Raw genomic sequence first — 15,153 nt, forward strand, 5'->3', positions numbered from 1 at the left:
GTAAACTATTGTTTCACGACTCGTACGAACCGTACGACTCGTACGATTCGTAGCACTGTTCGGACCCATTATGTCTCGCTAATCATATGCACTTTACCAACTGTACGACTCATAAACTATTGTTTCACGACTCGTACGAACCGTACGACTCGTACGATTCGTAGCACTGTTAGGACACACTATGTCCCACTAATCATATGCACTTCACCAACTGTACGACTCGTAAACTATTGTTTCACGACTCGTACGAACTGTACGACTCGTACGATTCGTAGCACTGTTAGGACACACTATGTCTCACTAATCGTATGCACTTCACCAACTGTACGACTCGTTAACTATTGTTTCACGACTCGTACGAACCGTACGACTCGTACGATTCGTAGCACTGTTAGGACACACTATGTCTCACTAATCATATGCACTTCACCAACTGTACGACTCGTAAACTATTGTTTCACGACTCGTACCAACCGTACCAACCGTACGATTCGTCTAATGGTTTTTACGATCCGTATCAGGTCGTGTATATTGGACATGGATGGAGGGTTGTCCAATATACGCTTTTAGAACGAAGAATATACATTGTGTTTACCGTGTTGTGTTTAGCGAGTTTCGCTAGCACACTTATTATAGAACGAAGAATACACTGCGTTTAGCGTGTTTGGGACATTTTCTAAAGCGTGTTTGGGTTTGCACGTTTTTAGAACGAGAAATATACATTGTGTTTACCGTATTGTGTTTAGCGAGTTTCGCTAGCACACTTTTTATAGAAAGAAGAATACACATTGCATTTAGCGTGTTTGGGCCATCAAACGCTTTTAGAACGAAGAATATACATTGTGTTTACCGTGTTGTGTTTAGCGAGTATCGCTAGCACACGTATTATAGAACGAAGAATACACTGCGTTTAGCGTGTTTGGGACATTTTCTAAAGCGTGTTTGGGTTTGCACGTTTTTAGAACGAGAAATATACATTGTGTTTACCGTGTTGTGTTTAGCGAGTTTCGCTAGCACACTTTTTATAGAAAGAAGAATACACATTGCGTTTAGCGTGTTTGGGCCATTCTAAAGCGTGTTTGGGTTTCCACGTTTTTAGAACGAGAAATATACATTGTGTTTACCGTGTTGGGGACGTGACGCTTACAGAACGAGAAATATACATTATGCTTGGAGTGTTTTGATTACAGTATCACGCTTTATCACTAATGCTATGCAGTTAGCAAACTGTACGACTCGTAAACTATTGTTTCACGACTCGTACGAACCGTACGACTCGTACGATCGTAGCACTGTTCGGACCCATTATGTATCGCTAATCATATGCACTTTACCAACTGTACGACTCGTAAACTATTGTTTCACGACTCGTACGAACCGTACGACTCGTGCGATTCGTAGCACTGTTCGGACCCATTATGTCTCGCTAATCATATGCACTTTACCAACTGTACGACTCGTAAACTATTGTTTCACGACTCGTACGAACCGTACGACTCGTACGATTCGTAGCACTGTTCGGACCCATTATGTCTCGCTAATCATATGCACTTTACCAACTGTACGACTCATAAACTATTGTTTCACGACTCGTACGAACCGTACGACTCGTACGATTCGTAGCACTGTTAGGACACACTATGTCCCACTAATCATATGCACTTCACCAACTGTACGACTCGTAAACTATTGTTTCACGACTCGTACGAACTGTACGACTCGTACGATTCGTAGCACTGTTAGGACACACTATGTCTCACTAATCGTATGCACTTCACCAACTGTACGACTCGTTAACTATTGTTTCACGACTCGTACGAACCGTACGACTCGTACGATTCGTAGCACTGTTAGGACACACTATGTCTCACTAATCATATGCACTTCACCAACTGTACGACTCGTAAACTATTGTTTCACGACTCGTACCAACCGTACCAACCGTACGATTCGTCTAATGGTTTTTACGATCCGTATCAGGTCGTGTATATTGGACATGGATGAAATTATATGGAATATCCCACAAGTCACTTGTATTTTCTCGGTATACACACTAGCCTTTAGGCGAGTGTGTATACCAAGAAAATACAAGTGACAAGTGGAATATTCCAAAGTATACCGCTTACTAAATTTCGCCGAGAATAAGATCGCAGCGCACGATGAGAAGGTTGAGTTGAATACCGTCGATTATACAACGGCTTTCCTGAATTCTGATTGGCTGTATTTTCTATGGCATGGTATAAATAATAATAGCCACCTGTTGTTGACACTGTTGTGTGTAAATGGACATACTGATAGAATTTCCTGGCTGCCACAGGGTTGGATTGCCATAAAGCTGAGCAGCGTGTCACCTAAAGGATAAAATTAATGTTATTGTACATGTAATAATTGTGGGAGGCACGGTGGCCTAATCGTTAGCACACTCGGCTCGGAGTCGAACAGCCCGGGTTCAGGACCTGGCTGGGGTGCTGCGTTGTGTTCTTGGGCAAGACACTTAACTCTCACAGTGCCTCTCTCCACCCAGGTGTATAAATGGGTACCGGCGAACTTACTGCTGGGGGTAACCCTGCGATGGACTAGCATCCCATCCAGGGGGGGGGGGGGTAGCAAAACTCCTAGACACTTTATGCTACGGAAACCGGGATAAGCTCCGGTTGTAAGGGCCACCTAGGCTTGGACACAGTCTTTACCTTACATGTAATTATAGTGTAACATTAGAGAGCAAAAATTATCAGCTGAAAGTTCACAGCACCCAAAGCCTTTTACTTAAAAATTAAGTTGGCTCAGCATTATTTTTGTAATAAAAGTAAATGTCTGTCTAAGTTGCAGGTTCACATTTTTCCCTACTCAAGACAGCTCTCTTAAAATTTGACTTGCTGTAAAAAGTCTAGGCTAAGAATTTGTCATTATAGAGATTCCTTTTAGTGTTAAAGATCAGTTATAGCAACAAATTAATACAAGAGCCTACACAAATCTCTATTGTATTATTTTTTTCTTCAGTCTAACCTTAGAAGTCTTTTTAGTAGGAGAAGAAACAAGCTTCAATTTAAGTACAAGCTTTCTGAATCAATCCTTAACACACTAGACAGCTGCCACTCAAATTTTCTACAGTAATTAGGAGTGCCATGCCCACCTGTACATCAACTCCCTTGGCTGTGGGATGAAAGGAATTAACAAGCAGTTTAACAAGTCTTCTGATAACTGACGCAGACTGTTCCACCTCCAGCTGAGATAGTAACTGCTCCAGGGGTACTATATTCCAGAACTGTAAAAGACGCACAGGCATAGAGCAGTGGTTAGTACTAAAACTCTGAAGCCCTAAAGGCCCTGATCATCTCATGACAGCCTGGAACAACCTTGAAAAACCTGATGCCAATTACCAAAAACTGGTAAATATTAACCACTGTCTGTGCACCCTAATTCTAACACTTGAAAAATCGTGTTTTGGGGTGTTATGCCATATTCTAGGTTTCTGGGTTTTTGGTACATGATGGTGAAAGTCGACTCCCTAAAATTATTGTTCTTTCCCTGCAACACATTGAGGATTGCAGCCATGAACCAAAAACTCAGTGTAGAAGCAACTGAAATTATGGATTGTAATATTGCTAGAGAAAAATCGAGTTTTACAAGGGTCAATAAATATAACAGATACAGTAATTACTTCGGCTCTCAGAATTATTGGGTTACAAATTGCAGGCAGCTTTGGTCTGCAGCCTTAGTTGACTGCAACAATGCTGTGAGCCTATTAAATAATTACTTGGATGTAACTGTTTACCAACCTTAATTGCTTTCAATCCTTTGACGAGGAGCAGAACATCAAGAAAAGCTATGCGCACTTTTTCTGACTGATCATGCACGAGGTCCTGCAAATTACTCAGCAATGGCTTTAACAGTGGATGACTGAGCCGATTGTCCAACAAGAACTTCAAGCCCTTTAAACAAGTGTAAAAAGGTTAGCACAAAATGGCAAATATACATCTTGAACTGCAAGGAGGTAAACCTCTCTGCAACTGCCACCATTGTATAGAGATATATACCTGTTTAAACATGAGCTGGTAGCTGTTGTACAAGCAGGAAGGCATATAACTAGCTGTAATCGTAGTTGCCACAGACAAAAACGTTTTAAAATTCCCTGACTTAATGTTCCCGTATAAAAATAAAACTTCCCTGCCCAAATAAAATAAATTCAAAATGTCCGATACAGTAGAGGGCTCCAACTTCCAAGAAAAAAATAAACATCACTTAGGTCATGTCAATCACGCGCATTTAAATGGGTTTCTTTCTTGCTGTTTTCCTACTGTTTGTACAACCAATTGAATTTACCTTTGAATAATAATAATAATAATAATAATAATAATAATAATAATAATAATAATAATAATTTTATTCAGCTCATAGTAAAGTTTACAGTTTCGTTCATATTCTTAATAAAATAGAAATAAGGTATTACAGGAATTTGTAGTTAATAAAGTGTTGAGCTGGGAAGCTAAATGAACCTCTAGGTTTTCAAGTTAGCTCCCCATACAATTAATGTTTGACTTTTTCACACAGAAAAGATTCTCAAAGACTTCCTAACCTCGAATTTTGTTATTTAGATACGATTAATTAGCAATTGGACCTCATGATGTACAATTCAGAAAGTAATTGTGCTCGTAATTTCAAATCAGCAACGCATGATTTTGAAATTATTGCCCGATTACTCCCTGAAATGTAATCCACTCAGTCCCATGACTATTACAAAGTATGGCCTGTGCAAGCAAAGAGAATTTAACATTTGGCTAAGCAACAAGTGGTTTTCCTATCTTTCTCTCATAATGTTTTAGAAAAGAAATGTAGTCAAATATTTTCTCTGTGATGCCTTTTAGATTATAGCAAAACTCCAAAACCTATGGGAGCAAATTTACATGTAGTGATTGCAGTCCAAAACTTACACATTTTTTGAAATATTTTTTTAGCCAAAATTTAATATAAATTCTCCTTTGAGCAGCACACCTGCAACTGCATTAAATCAGAAAAAAAATTGGAAGAACCAATCAGCTTTGCAGATTTCCAATTAAATGCAATGAGTGTCTACTATTTAACTTAATAGAATCACGGCAGATGTTTTCATCCCTCGATTTTATATAAGTTGATTGCTTCAAGTTTGTGTCAATATTTTCTGTCACCATTGATGAGATGCCAGACTTGAAATACCTGTATGATTTACCTTTTGGTACTATACTAGTGCTCTCATGACAAAAAATACATTATATATTACCTGAAAAACAGCCACTCTGACAGCACATGAAGAAGTATCAAAAGCCAACTCAGTTATCTGAATGAACAGAAACAGAACATGTAGAATTAACAGTGTGGCTGGACATGGGCACATGTGACTGTTTCAACCTCGACACATTTTTTCCTAACACTAATTGTAAACATGTTACTTTTAATGCTAGAAATAAGAATTTCTTATAGGTCCTGGTGGCAATAGCCTCAAGTTCTTCTTCAAGAATACTGCACATGCACAAGTTTACAGGACTTCAGTTGTTACATTTACATTGTTGTCAATAACTTATGAAAACCAACAACCAACAATTGCAAAATGAGAATAAAACATTTAAATTTAAAAACATTCAAGCTTTCAGAGCAAGTTGAAATGTTTTGAATTGTTTAGCACTGATTGGCTTAATCTCAAAATAATTAAGGTTTGTTTCCCTCTGCAATGTAATCACTTTGCTTTGACTGAATTTGGTCCTGTAAGTTACAATTTAGATTTCACACTTTTCTGAATGTGGTAAGAACTTGCATTATAACACTTATAGCAAACTGACACAGTAAATGTTTTAAACCCAGGGGTAAAAGTAGTTTGTCTAGTGTGATTATTATCTAGGTGAGGCAGCTGTCCCAAGAAGATACAGTCAACTCTCTCTAAGACAGACACCTTCGGGACCGGCCGCAACTGTCTGTCTTAGAGAGGTGTCCCCCTTGTAGAGAGTTTGAGGTAACATGACACCAGTAATTCTGAGATAATGAACCTAAACCTTTGCACAATGCAACAAACCTTTGTATACTGCAACAAAACTAATATAATAAAAGGACCATATTCTTTTGTTGAAGCAAAAGTTGAAAGCTTTTATAACAAACAGTAATACTGTAAGAAGAAAAGGACCTCTCTCTGAAGAAGAGAAGGAATATGTTAAAGCATCATTGTTTTTGTTTAGTAAGCTTGGTATACTCGTATCCTTAGGGTGCTGACTAACTTTGCGTTAAGTCGATTTGAAGTTTTGGAAGTTTTTTCACTAATGAAACATGATGAAAACACTTCTCAAGTGTCCTTTAATGATTTTAAAGTGTGTGTTGTCCGTCTTATAGGGAGTATGGTTGCAGTAAAATGAATGAAAAAAGGCAGGGACCATCACTAGGTGTCTGTCTTATGGAGGTGTCCGTCTTATAGAGGTGTCCGTTGTGTGACTGTATATTGAACTGGGACTTCGAGCTTATGTTTGGACCTGACCTGAGCGGAAGTCACCTTAAGTGTCAATTGAAGTATTTCTTGACTGCCAACAGATGAATCCTTCACAGGACCAGCACTTCACCCACACAACCATACTACACAAACTTCCTTCACGATCATTGCCATAAGCTGTATGGTGAATATGGTGAATTCTCTCTAAAAGGGACACTGTCTGGACCAGCTTCAACTGTTGTCTTTGATTTAATAAAGTGTTTTAAGTGACTGAAAAAAAAAACAGCAAAGACGGGAACAACACCAGGTGTCCGTCTTAGAGAGGTGTCCATCTTATAGGGGTGTCCATTAAGAGAGAGTTGACTGTAATCTATTCTGATAGCATTGGCTTGCTCTTACCAGTGTTGTAAGAAACATCTTTATAATGTGTGCTGGGATAAGTTCCCAGAATATCCCTGTGATGCGGCAGACACCGTGAATGGCAGTGGCTCTTACTGTGGGACATGGGTCTTCCAATAGGTCCTGTCCACAGTAGAAATAATTAATTAACATACCTCCTCAAAGTTGAACACATGCATATGTCTGTATTAAAATTTTTAATATTTGACTCTAAATTCAAAAACATGCTAACTGCCAGGTGTGTACATTCTGGAATGGTTAGTAGTTTGACTTGATCAAGTTAGATTGTTATTAATAACTATTTCTTGTTTACTTGGTTTTTGCTTTTTAAATGCTAATCCACTTTCAGGGTTCTCAGTAAAAGGGAGCAATGGCAGGAAAAGAAAGTATTGGGAACCCTGCAAAATTTCATTTAGCTACACGTGGCAGACCATTGTTTAGCAGTAACACCTGACTGGTTCCTTTTCCCGGGTATCAGTCTCAGATTGGTTAACAACCAGACTTGCTCATGCCACTTAGAGCAGTTTTCAATTGCGTGTGGTAAAACCAAAACCAAAGTAACTAGTAATACGTGACTCGCAGGGCCTCGCGAAGCTCTGGGTTATTGTTGCCTAGTAACGGACAAAATACAGCAGACAGAATAGAAACAGAAACTGAACGACAACGAACTGCACGATTACAGAGACTTCGACAAAATACAGCAGACAGAATACAAACAGAAACTGAACAACAATGAACTGCCCGATTACAGAGACTTCGACAAAATACAGCAGACAATGAACAGTTTTCAACACCAGCAGTTTATAGCCTGATCTGAATAGGCGTTGAGGAAGTATATGTGGAAATCAGTGTTATGTTAATCCGAAAAGAAAAACAATAAAAATGAAAGGCTCAGGATTCGAACCCACAAAAAAAATAATGGTAGAAAAAAAAAAAAAAAAAAAAAAAAAACCTAGCCAGATTCGAACCCTTGCCCTCAGTCCCGAAGATCTGATTTCAAGCCAGCGCGTCACACCATTAGGCCACCAGCGCGCGGCCGTGTGACGTCATTTCCGCCAGACACCAAGCTCACAAATATGACCGTAAACTCCACACGAGATTTCATCCCGCCTGAGCCCTTTGAGGGACAAAATTATACACCCCGCTACGCTCGGCCTTCGGCCTCGCTTCGCGAGGAATTACTCTGGCCAATCACAAAGGACACAGACAATCCAGTGAACCAATCAAAACTCGAAGCAAATACATGTAGCTGTCAACGAATCGCAGGAAACGTGCGTGAGCGAGTCACGATTGATTTTGGTTTTACTCCTGATTGGCTGAGAAAGTGGCGCAAAATTTTTAAACCAATCACTAAGCGTAGTGAATGAACGCAAAACCAAAGCAAACGCAAATTACTTTCGACACTCAAGTGAAAACCGCTCTATAAAAATAATGTACATGTACAGTGTGTACCTTCATAATGTCAAACTGCTTCTGTAGGAGTGCGTCAATCTCTTCATTACCCGCATCTGGATTTTGCAGTGGAAATGTATCTGTCAACAGAGCTGCAGCATTAGCCCTAACCATAGGATTTGCAACCTGGGCAGAAAAAAGAAACAATCATGTCAATCATGCTTAGTAGGTGTTTAAATGTGGCTAAATGCAATTTAGGCAAAGTTAATCTCAAGCCAATGTGGTCAGTGGTCTCTCCCTTTTGCATACATGCGGGGGGATCTTAGGAGCTTCCTGTGTGCCTCCTTACCCACATCATTTCTGGGTTATTTTACTTGCCGATCAACTCTCCAAGTTATACAATTTTAGTCACCATGGCAACTAAAATTTTAGAGCTGGCAAAGTCACCAGCCTGGTGACTAAAATTGAGAAGAAGGATGGAAAGCGTGAGCTTAATTTAGCGACTAAATTTTTCACTGGCGACCAAACTTGAGCAGTTGGTGGCCAAATGGCCACTATTAAAATCAAAGTCTCTTCGAGATATCAACGTTTTTGCATGAAGTATGAGTCGAAGGTTTATCCTGTGCATTGTTCTTCGAACTTATCATTACAGTTTCTTTGTAGTTTAATTTAACAATTTCCTATCTTCGCGGAGGAAATGCAGCCATATAATTTTGTCAAAAATGGCTCGTTCGCGCCGGGTATTTATACACATATTCCTTAACATTACACAAATAAACAGTGCAAATTTCAGCGAGATCTGACAATTCTATACTTTAAAACTGCAAGGACCTTTCAAGGCAGTCGATTACGGCAGCGAAATTAGCAAATGACGCCATATTTGAATTGTTATAGGTAGACCGCCGTTCAATGTGTTCAAGGCCGTATCGTTACGATTGCTCCATGAAAAAGCACGAAAAAAATACGGATATTTCCGACTACTGTCGGAGAAAACATTGCGCACATAATTGCGGCGTAAACAAATCGTTACACTCAAGCTGCGTTTTGTCTAGGCTCTGCGAGGGTGGGATATCAAAACAAAACAAAAGCCACATATACAGTGAATGCTTTCAAATTATATTTGAAGATGAAATACGAAAGAATTTCGCTGTCTTTGACTGAAAATTCACTCGAACTGCGTAGATACGATCGCATGTTGTAAAGCCGATTCATGCAACATTGCTCTCAACGCGATGTAAGTGCTAGTGATTATTTATTCGTGTATTAGTTACGCAATCCATTGTTTGTGCGATGCTTTTTATAGATCGCCTTTCAGACACACGTGCGTTGAGATAAGAAAGCTGACATGCATGTGTCACTTTTAAAATTGTTATATAAGGTTTGTAAATGTGACAAGTCACGTTTTTTCCACGAAATCGCAAGTGATCACCCACAGCGGAAAGTAATCCCTTGAGAAATTAAAACAGTCCCTTGAGAAATTAAAAAAGTCCCTTGAGAGTTTACAAATATGTGGTTCCAAATTTTGTCCACTAACCCCTATTCTACCATTTTAGCTTGTAAAGAAGCAAAAACGTCAAATAAACAAACTTTAAGGGTTGCTGATCTGTGCGGATCATTTGCTTTGCAAAAGTATAAGTTTAGGCGACTAAAATTTTAGAGCTGGCAAAGTCACCAGCCTGGCGACTAAAATTGAGAAGAAGGATGGAAAGCGTGAGCTTAATTTAGCAACTAAATTTTTCACTGGTGACCAAACTTGAGCAGTTGGTGGCCAAATGGCCACTATTAAAAAAACAAACTTCGAGGGTTGCTGATCTGTGCGGATCATTTGCTTTGCAAAAGTATAGGTTTAGGTATGACGGTGCCAGTTGGCGGCCGCTTCCAGGGGTAGTTTCCACTCGCGTGGTTGCCATGGATACCTCCCTGCTGTGCCTGTGTTGCTCAGGACCCCAAGCCATTTGTAAGGCACAGGTTTATAGGTTCATCTTTTGGTCACCGTGATGAACGTGGTTGAATAAGGGCAACGAAACTTATAAGCAAAGATGGACCATGTCGAGTCCCTACCTTAAGGTATCAGCCACCCTTCAGGACCGTCCGCGCCCGGATCGCTCCAGCGCTTTTGTTTTTAATACAAACCCCTACAAACCACACATTTTCTGAAAGCTTAATAGTTCCAGATTATGAATTATTCCTTTAAAAATGACGAAAACTTAAAACAAACGCAAAATTGAGACGTTTTTGCGAAAGTATATGTCTGTGTAAATCAAGCTCCGGGCCCGCCGAAATTAAGCGGAAGAAAACGAAAAACATCGCGTTTGCCTCTTAACACCTTTCTCTAAAAAACCGTGTCTCAGATTTTTGACAAGTGCGTTTGTTCTTTTGTAATGCGCAGATGAAGTTAGGGGAGACGAATCATCGCCACTTCCTGTGGAAAAATATAAATTATTCGAAAACGAGAAAAGAAAACAAAAATCGCAGACACGGTTTCGGAGAAAAACTATCTGGCAATAAGCTGGCCAAATTTCAGCCAAATCGGTTCAGGGGCTGCCGACTTGGAGTTAAAAACGTACGTTCAACTTGTCGAAATTTTCTTTCCGAGAAAACAGCGAAATATATTTTTTGCGGAGTCTTACCCATAATGGGATTATAACGCCTGGAACGTCAAGGTTGATGCTTACCAGAAAGGGTCATCCTTCTCTAGCAATAGATGCTTGACAGGTTACATTCAGCAGGCAAAACATTAACGCGGAACGTGGCGATATATTTTTATCTTCTGACCGGATACAAATCGAGGTTTATACAGTTTATAGAAAATTCAAAATTTTCGCTCCACATACGGAGCCGCATTTATGTTATATAATTTGACATGCTTCGAGTTTGGTTGTGTTCTGATTCATCGAAAGCGCGACAAAGCTGGTAACAAACGGCGATTGCAGCTGAAAGTGAAGGTGAAGCCTCGAAATAACGTTCGGTCAACACAAAAGAAAACAGGCTTGCCGAAATGAGACTAGTAGTTCTAGCTGGGTAAGAATAAATTTGATTTAAGGCTTACATATTTTCAGACAACAAATATCGTCGATTGTAAACCCTAAATGTTTCACAAGGCAGGCCGTATCCACCGTCACTGTCGTTTTATTTCAATATTTATGCGTGTCTGTTTCCATTGAACAGTAGCGCGTCTTCTATTCTATTCAGTGTGACCACTTTCTATATCTTCAACCGGTTCTTCAACATGACTTTACGATCGGCTTTCATTTGCTGGCGCGGAAACCGACTACCCGCATTCGGCGCTTACCGCTTGTTCTTGCAAATATGTTCTTGCGTGAACAATGGATCTGGGATTTCGTGACGCGTTGACAGGACATCTCAACGGGCAATTAACATAATTAACCTTGCAGAAACTTTATCGCGCAATAACTTCGCGCAGAAATAAGATTTTTTTGTGAACTTTTTTGTAAAAGAACGCCCTTGAAGAGCTTTATCTGAACATCACAAAATCTCAAATTTAGAAAAACTGCACCTTTTAACGGTGGCTGATACCTTAAATGCTCTCCATATGATGGGTTGATACAACCTTAGCAGAGCTTCATCAACTCCTCTCTGCTTCTTTTGCTGATGGAAGTATTCCAAAACCTGCATTAAGAAACAATACCAGTCAATAAGGTCTCAAAAAGACCTCATAACTGAATATTTTGGTAATACTAACAGTGATTTATATAAAATTGATTATTGTGGTTAAACAGAACAAGAATTCAAAGCAATGTTAACAATACTCTGTGCGCACTATGCTTTTTGACACCTTCTTCCTGCGCCCTTTTCGACTCTGGTTAATCCACAGTTAGCTTAGGTAGCATGGGGTTAGCTTTTTTTATTTGCAGTATGGATTTCTGCCTCGCATGCCTCACTGCCTGGCCTCACAGGCCTTGCATGCCTATACTGTAGCATGCCTCAGTGCCTTGCACATTTGTAAGACTCAATATTGTAAGATGCAAAACACCTTTCCACCTTTCCACCTTTCATAATAAATTGTGATAGCTGCATTTAAAACATGCGTGCAATATACAACATTTTTACCTTTCGGAGTCTTGATGCCATTGATTGAGTTCCAGTGCGTTGGGCATGAACAGCAGAGAACATCAGATCTTGAACACAGTTTTCTTCTAAAACCTAAGAAGGCACAAAAAATCTTTAGTTAGTTTCCATGTGCATGATCATTTACTGCTGAAATTAACTGCATATTACTGTACATGTCGACTATAATTTATATTGCTTCTCTGTATTACCTGCAAGTACAAAATAGATTATTGTTGGCTAAATTACAAAAAATAACATTTGTCACTAGTGTCAAAGAGGCTTAAGAAAACAAACTTCACCTTGACATTTCATGTCACCAGTGTGTGAACAACACAACGTAATGACACAGCAGGAACAAAATGGCACAAGTGTTACAACACAGGGCTTGAGACTAATGGTAGCCAACTAGCCAAAGGCTAGTAAAAATGCAGTTTTGGCTAGTAGCTAGGTTTTGGCCTTTCACTAACCAAAATGGCTAGTGAAAAAATGAGGCATTAGTGGCAAGAAACCACATTAAAAATCATCTCTCAGAGAATATAACTAAGTAAACTGTTGACATTATAGAATGTGAAGTTTTGTGATGTACAATTCAGTTTTATAGTGAAGAACAAAGCCCATTTTTTTTCAGGAAAAAAAAAACATGAAGATTTAAGGAACGTTTATTGGTTAAAGGTTTAAACATTATCGCACATTGTTTTCACCCTCCCACCCTAAAAGAAGAACTGTGCTTAAAAATTGTGGTAGTAGAAAATCAGTTTTGGCTGTGAAAACAAACTGTCCTAGCCACTGCTGTTATAAAAAAATTTAAACCCCAAAAAAAAAAATTTTTTTTTGAAAAAAACCAAAAAAAAAGCTAGCGTGTGCGTCAGACTTTGTGGAAAATCAGTGTTGTGTGTGTTTTGTACGGAGAGGCTCCGCCCGAGCTCTTACCCCTTACCCTTTTATATACCACTTTGCCAAAAATTGTACCCCTTTCGTACACCTTTTAATGAAAAAGGTACCCTTTCATATGCCTGAAAGTCATAGTATAGACTTAAAACATGACGCTTAATAAATTGAAATAGTACAACCATAAATTGCATCTGTTCAAAATAATTTACTTAAAGGCCCTTTCAAAAACCTAACAGACAGATTTCCATAACCTTTTGTATCCCTAAACTTGTGAAATCCTTACCCTTTTATATACCTGAAGCCTGAAAAAGGTACCCCTTTGGGGCGGAGCCTTCCCGTATAGGCCATTATAGGGAGTACCCCCCGTGGTTTTGTGAAAGTGTTAACTTATTACTGACATAATTATGACAAGTTTCGTGTACAAAGGACAGAACCTTTAAGTAAGCTCCAGAGGCAACTCTCCAGGCACGGAAATAGACTTCACCATACAGACTAAGGACATTCCTGTGTGCAAGATCAAACAGCATTAACAGCATTGTAAGTGATTGGCCTTTTCTCCCTCACCTTCTTGTCTTGTGGGGTAATCGGGATTTCAAGTGACGGGGATGATCGAATAGGGGCAAAAATCAAGACCTAAAAAAACCTCTATGGCTTCCAACATAACCCAAAAAAATCCCTACATGTAGATCAAAAATTGACACCTCAAAAATCAACAGCAAAGCGCACAAGCTTGTTTGTACTTTATTCGCAGAACTATGCAGCTATTAAAGGCACAACCACGAATCATGTATTTATTAACCAAAAAACGTCAACCTCCTTAAATAAAATAAAAAATAAAAAAACTTGTCGAATTTCCTACCCAAAAAATCCCTGAATCGAACATTTCAAACCCAAAACTCCTGGGCCTTCTTGCATGTTACAACATAAACTGAGCTGATGAGCTGTGGTGGTGGGCTGGTTGACATACAAAAAGGGAGGCCAGTTACAGAGTGACTGTAACTGGGCCTCCTTAATTAATAATAATAATAATGCTCTAGGCGCTTTATAATTTTATAAATTTGTTATAATTAGATGAATAAATATTAAAAATTAAAAATATATATTAAAAATAAAAAAAAATATAAATTATATAAGTATTATTTTTTTTTAAATATTTTTTTTTTTTTTTTTTATTAAAAAAAAATAATTAAAGGGAGAAAAAAAAGAGGGAGAGCCAGGGGAGGGGAAGAAAACATTCAACATCATCTTTTTTGTATAAAGTATGGAACTTACATGGCACAATATGGAATCTGGTTTTTAATTGTCTTGTGGAACTCCTTTGACAGTTCAGGGTTTAATCCAAAGGAATAACTCAGGAAACGCCGGCCCTTTTGAGACAACAGAGAAATTTATAAATGAGTTTATTTTGATGTGTTTATAAATGCAAAATGCACATCACAGTACTGAAATTCAGGATTTAAAATCCAATTTCTTCAACCTTTTTCATACTAGGAAAAATTACAAGGAGCCCAAAGATTCCAAACTATGAGATCCAGGGTGCCCAGCATAAAGCTTATATGAAAGAAATAAGATTATCTGGTCGCCAAAAGACAAAAGTTAGTCGCCTGAGGCACCCGGGCACAGGGATGTAGCTTAGAAATCACTTAGCCGGCTAATCAACAAGGTCGGCTGGCTAAAGTTTCTGTTGACAGCTCTAAAAGTTTACCTAAGTCTTTGTTTTCATGTGATATTTCAGCCGGATTCAAGTTTTCTTTCAACCGGTGAAATTAGCCGGCAGCCAGCCCTTAGCGGCATCCCTGCGGGCACCCTTAGAGCACCGCCCTGCTCAACAAAACATTTCTACACAAATCATTGGCAACGTGAAATGAACCAATGTGACGAAACCAATGTCCCTATTTCTATCAGCCCTGTCTATAATAATTAATTTCCATACTGTATACTTACATACATGT

The 15,153-nt window shown here is 39.0% G+C and overlaps 1 protein-coding gene across 1 annotated transcript in view; it reads right to left on the bottom strand.

Moving 5' to 3' along the window:
• The window catches only part of LOC144661242 (condensin-2 complex subunit G2-like), a 43,104-nt gene that overhangs the window by 20,413 nt on the left and 7,538 nt on the right, over positions 1-15,153 (bottom strand). The window contains exons 7-16 of the mRNA XM_078521940.1: positions 14,474-14,568; positions 13,636-13,705; positions 12,311-12,403; positions 11,777-11,869; positions 8,300-8,425; positions 6,848-6,970; positions 5,258-5,314; positions 3,780-3,932; positions 3,134-3,265; positions 2,258-2,351 (exon numbers count right to left, since the gene is read on the bottom strand). Of these exons, the coding sequence (XP_078378066.1) occupies positions 2,258-2,351; positions 3,134-3,265; positions 3,780-3,932; positions 5,258-5,314; positions 6,848-6,970; positions 8,300-8,425; positions 11,777-11,869; positions 12,311-12,403; positions 13,636-13,705; positions 14,474-14,568 (1,036 nt within the window). The remainder of the gene's footprint in view (positions 1-2,257; positions 2,352-3,133; positions 3,266-3,779; positions 3,933-5,257; positions 5,315-6,847; positions 6,971-8,299; positions 8,426-11,776; positions 11,870-12,310; positions 12,404-13,635; positions 13,706-14,473; positions 14,569-15,153) is intronic.

Source organism: Oculina patagonica, chromosome 7, assembly GCF_052425735.1.
Source record: "Oculina patagonica isolate OP01 chromosome 7, crgOcupat, whole genome shotgun sequence".
Classification (NCBI taxonomy): domain Eukaryota; kingdom Metazoa; phylum Cnidaria; class Anthozoa; order Scleractinia; family Oculinidae; genus Oculina; species Oculina patagonica.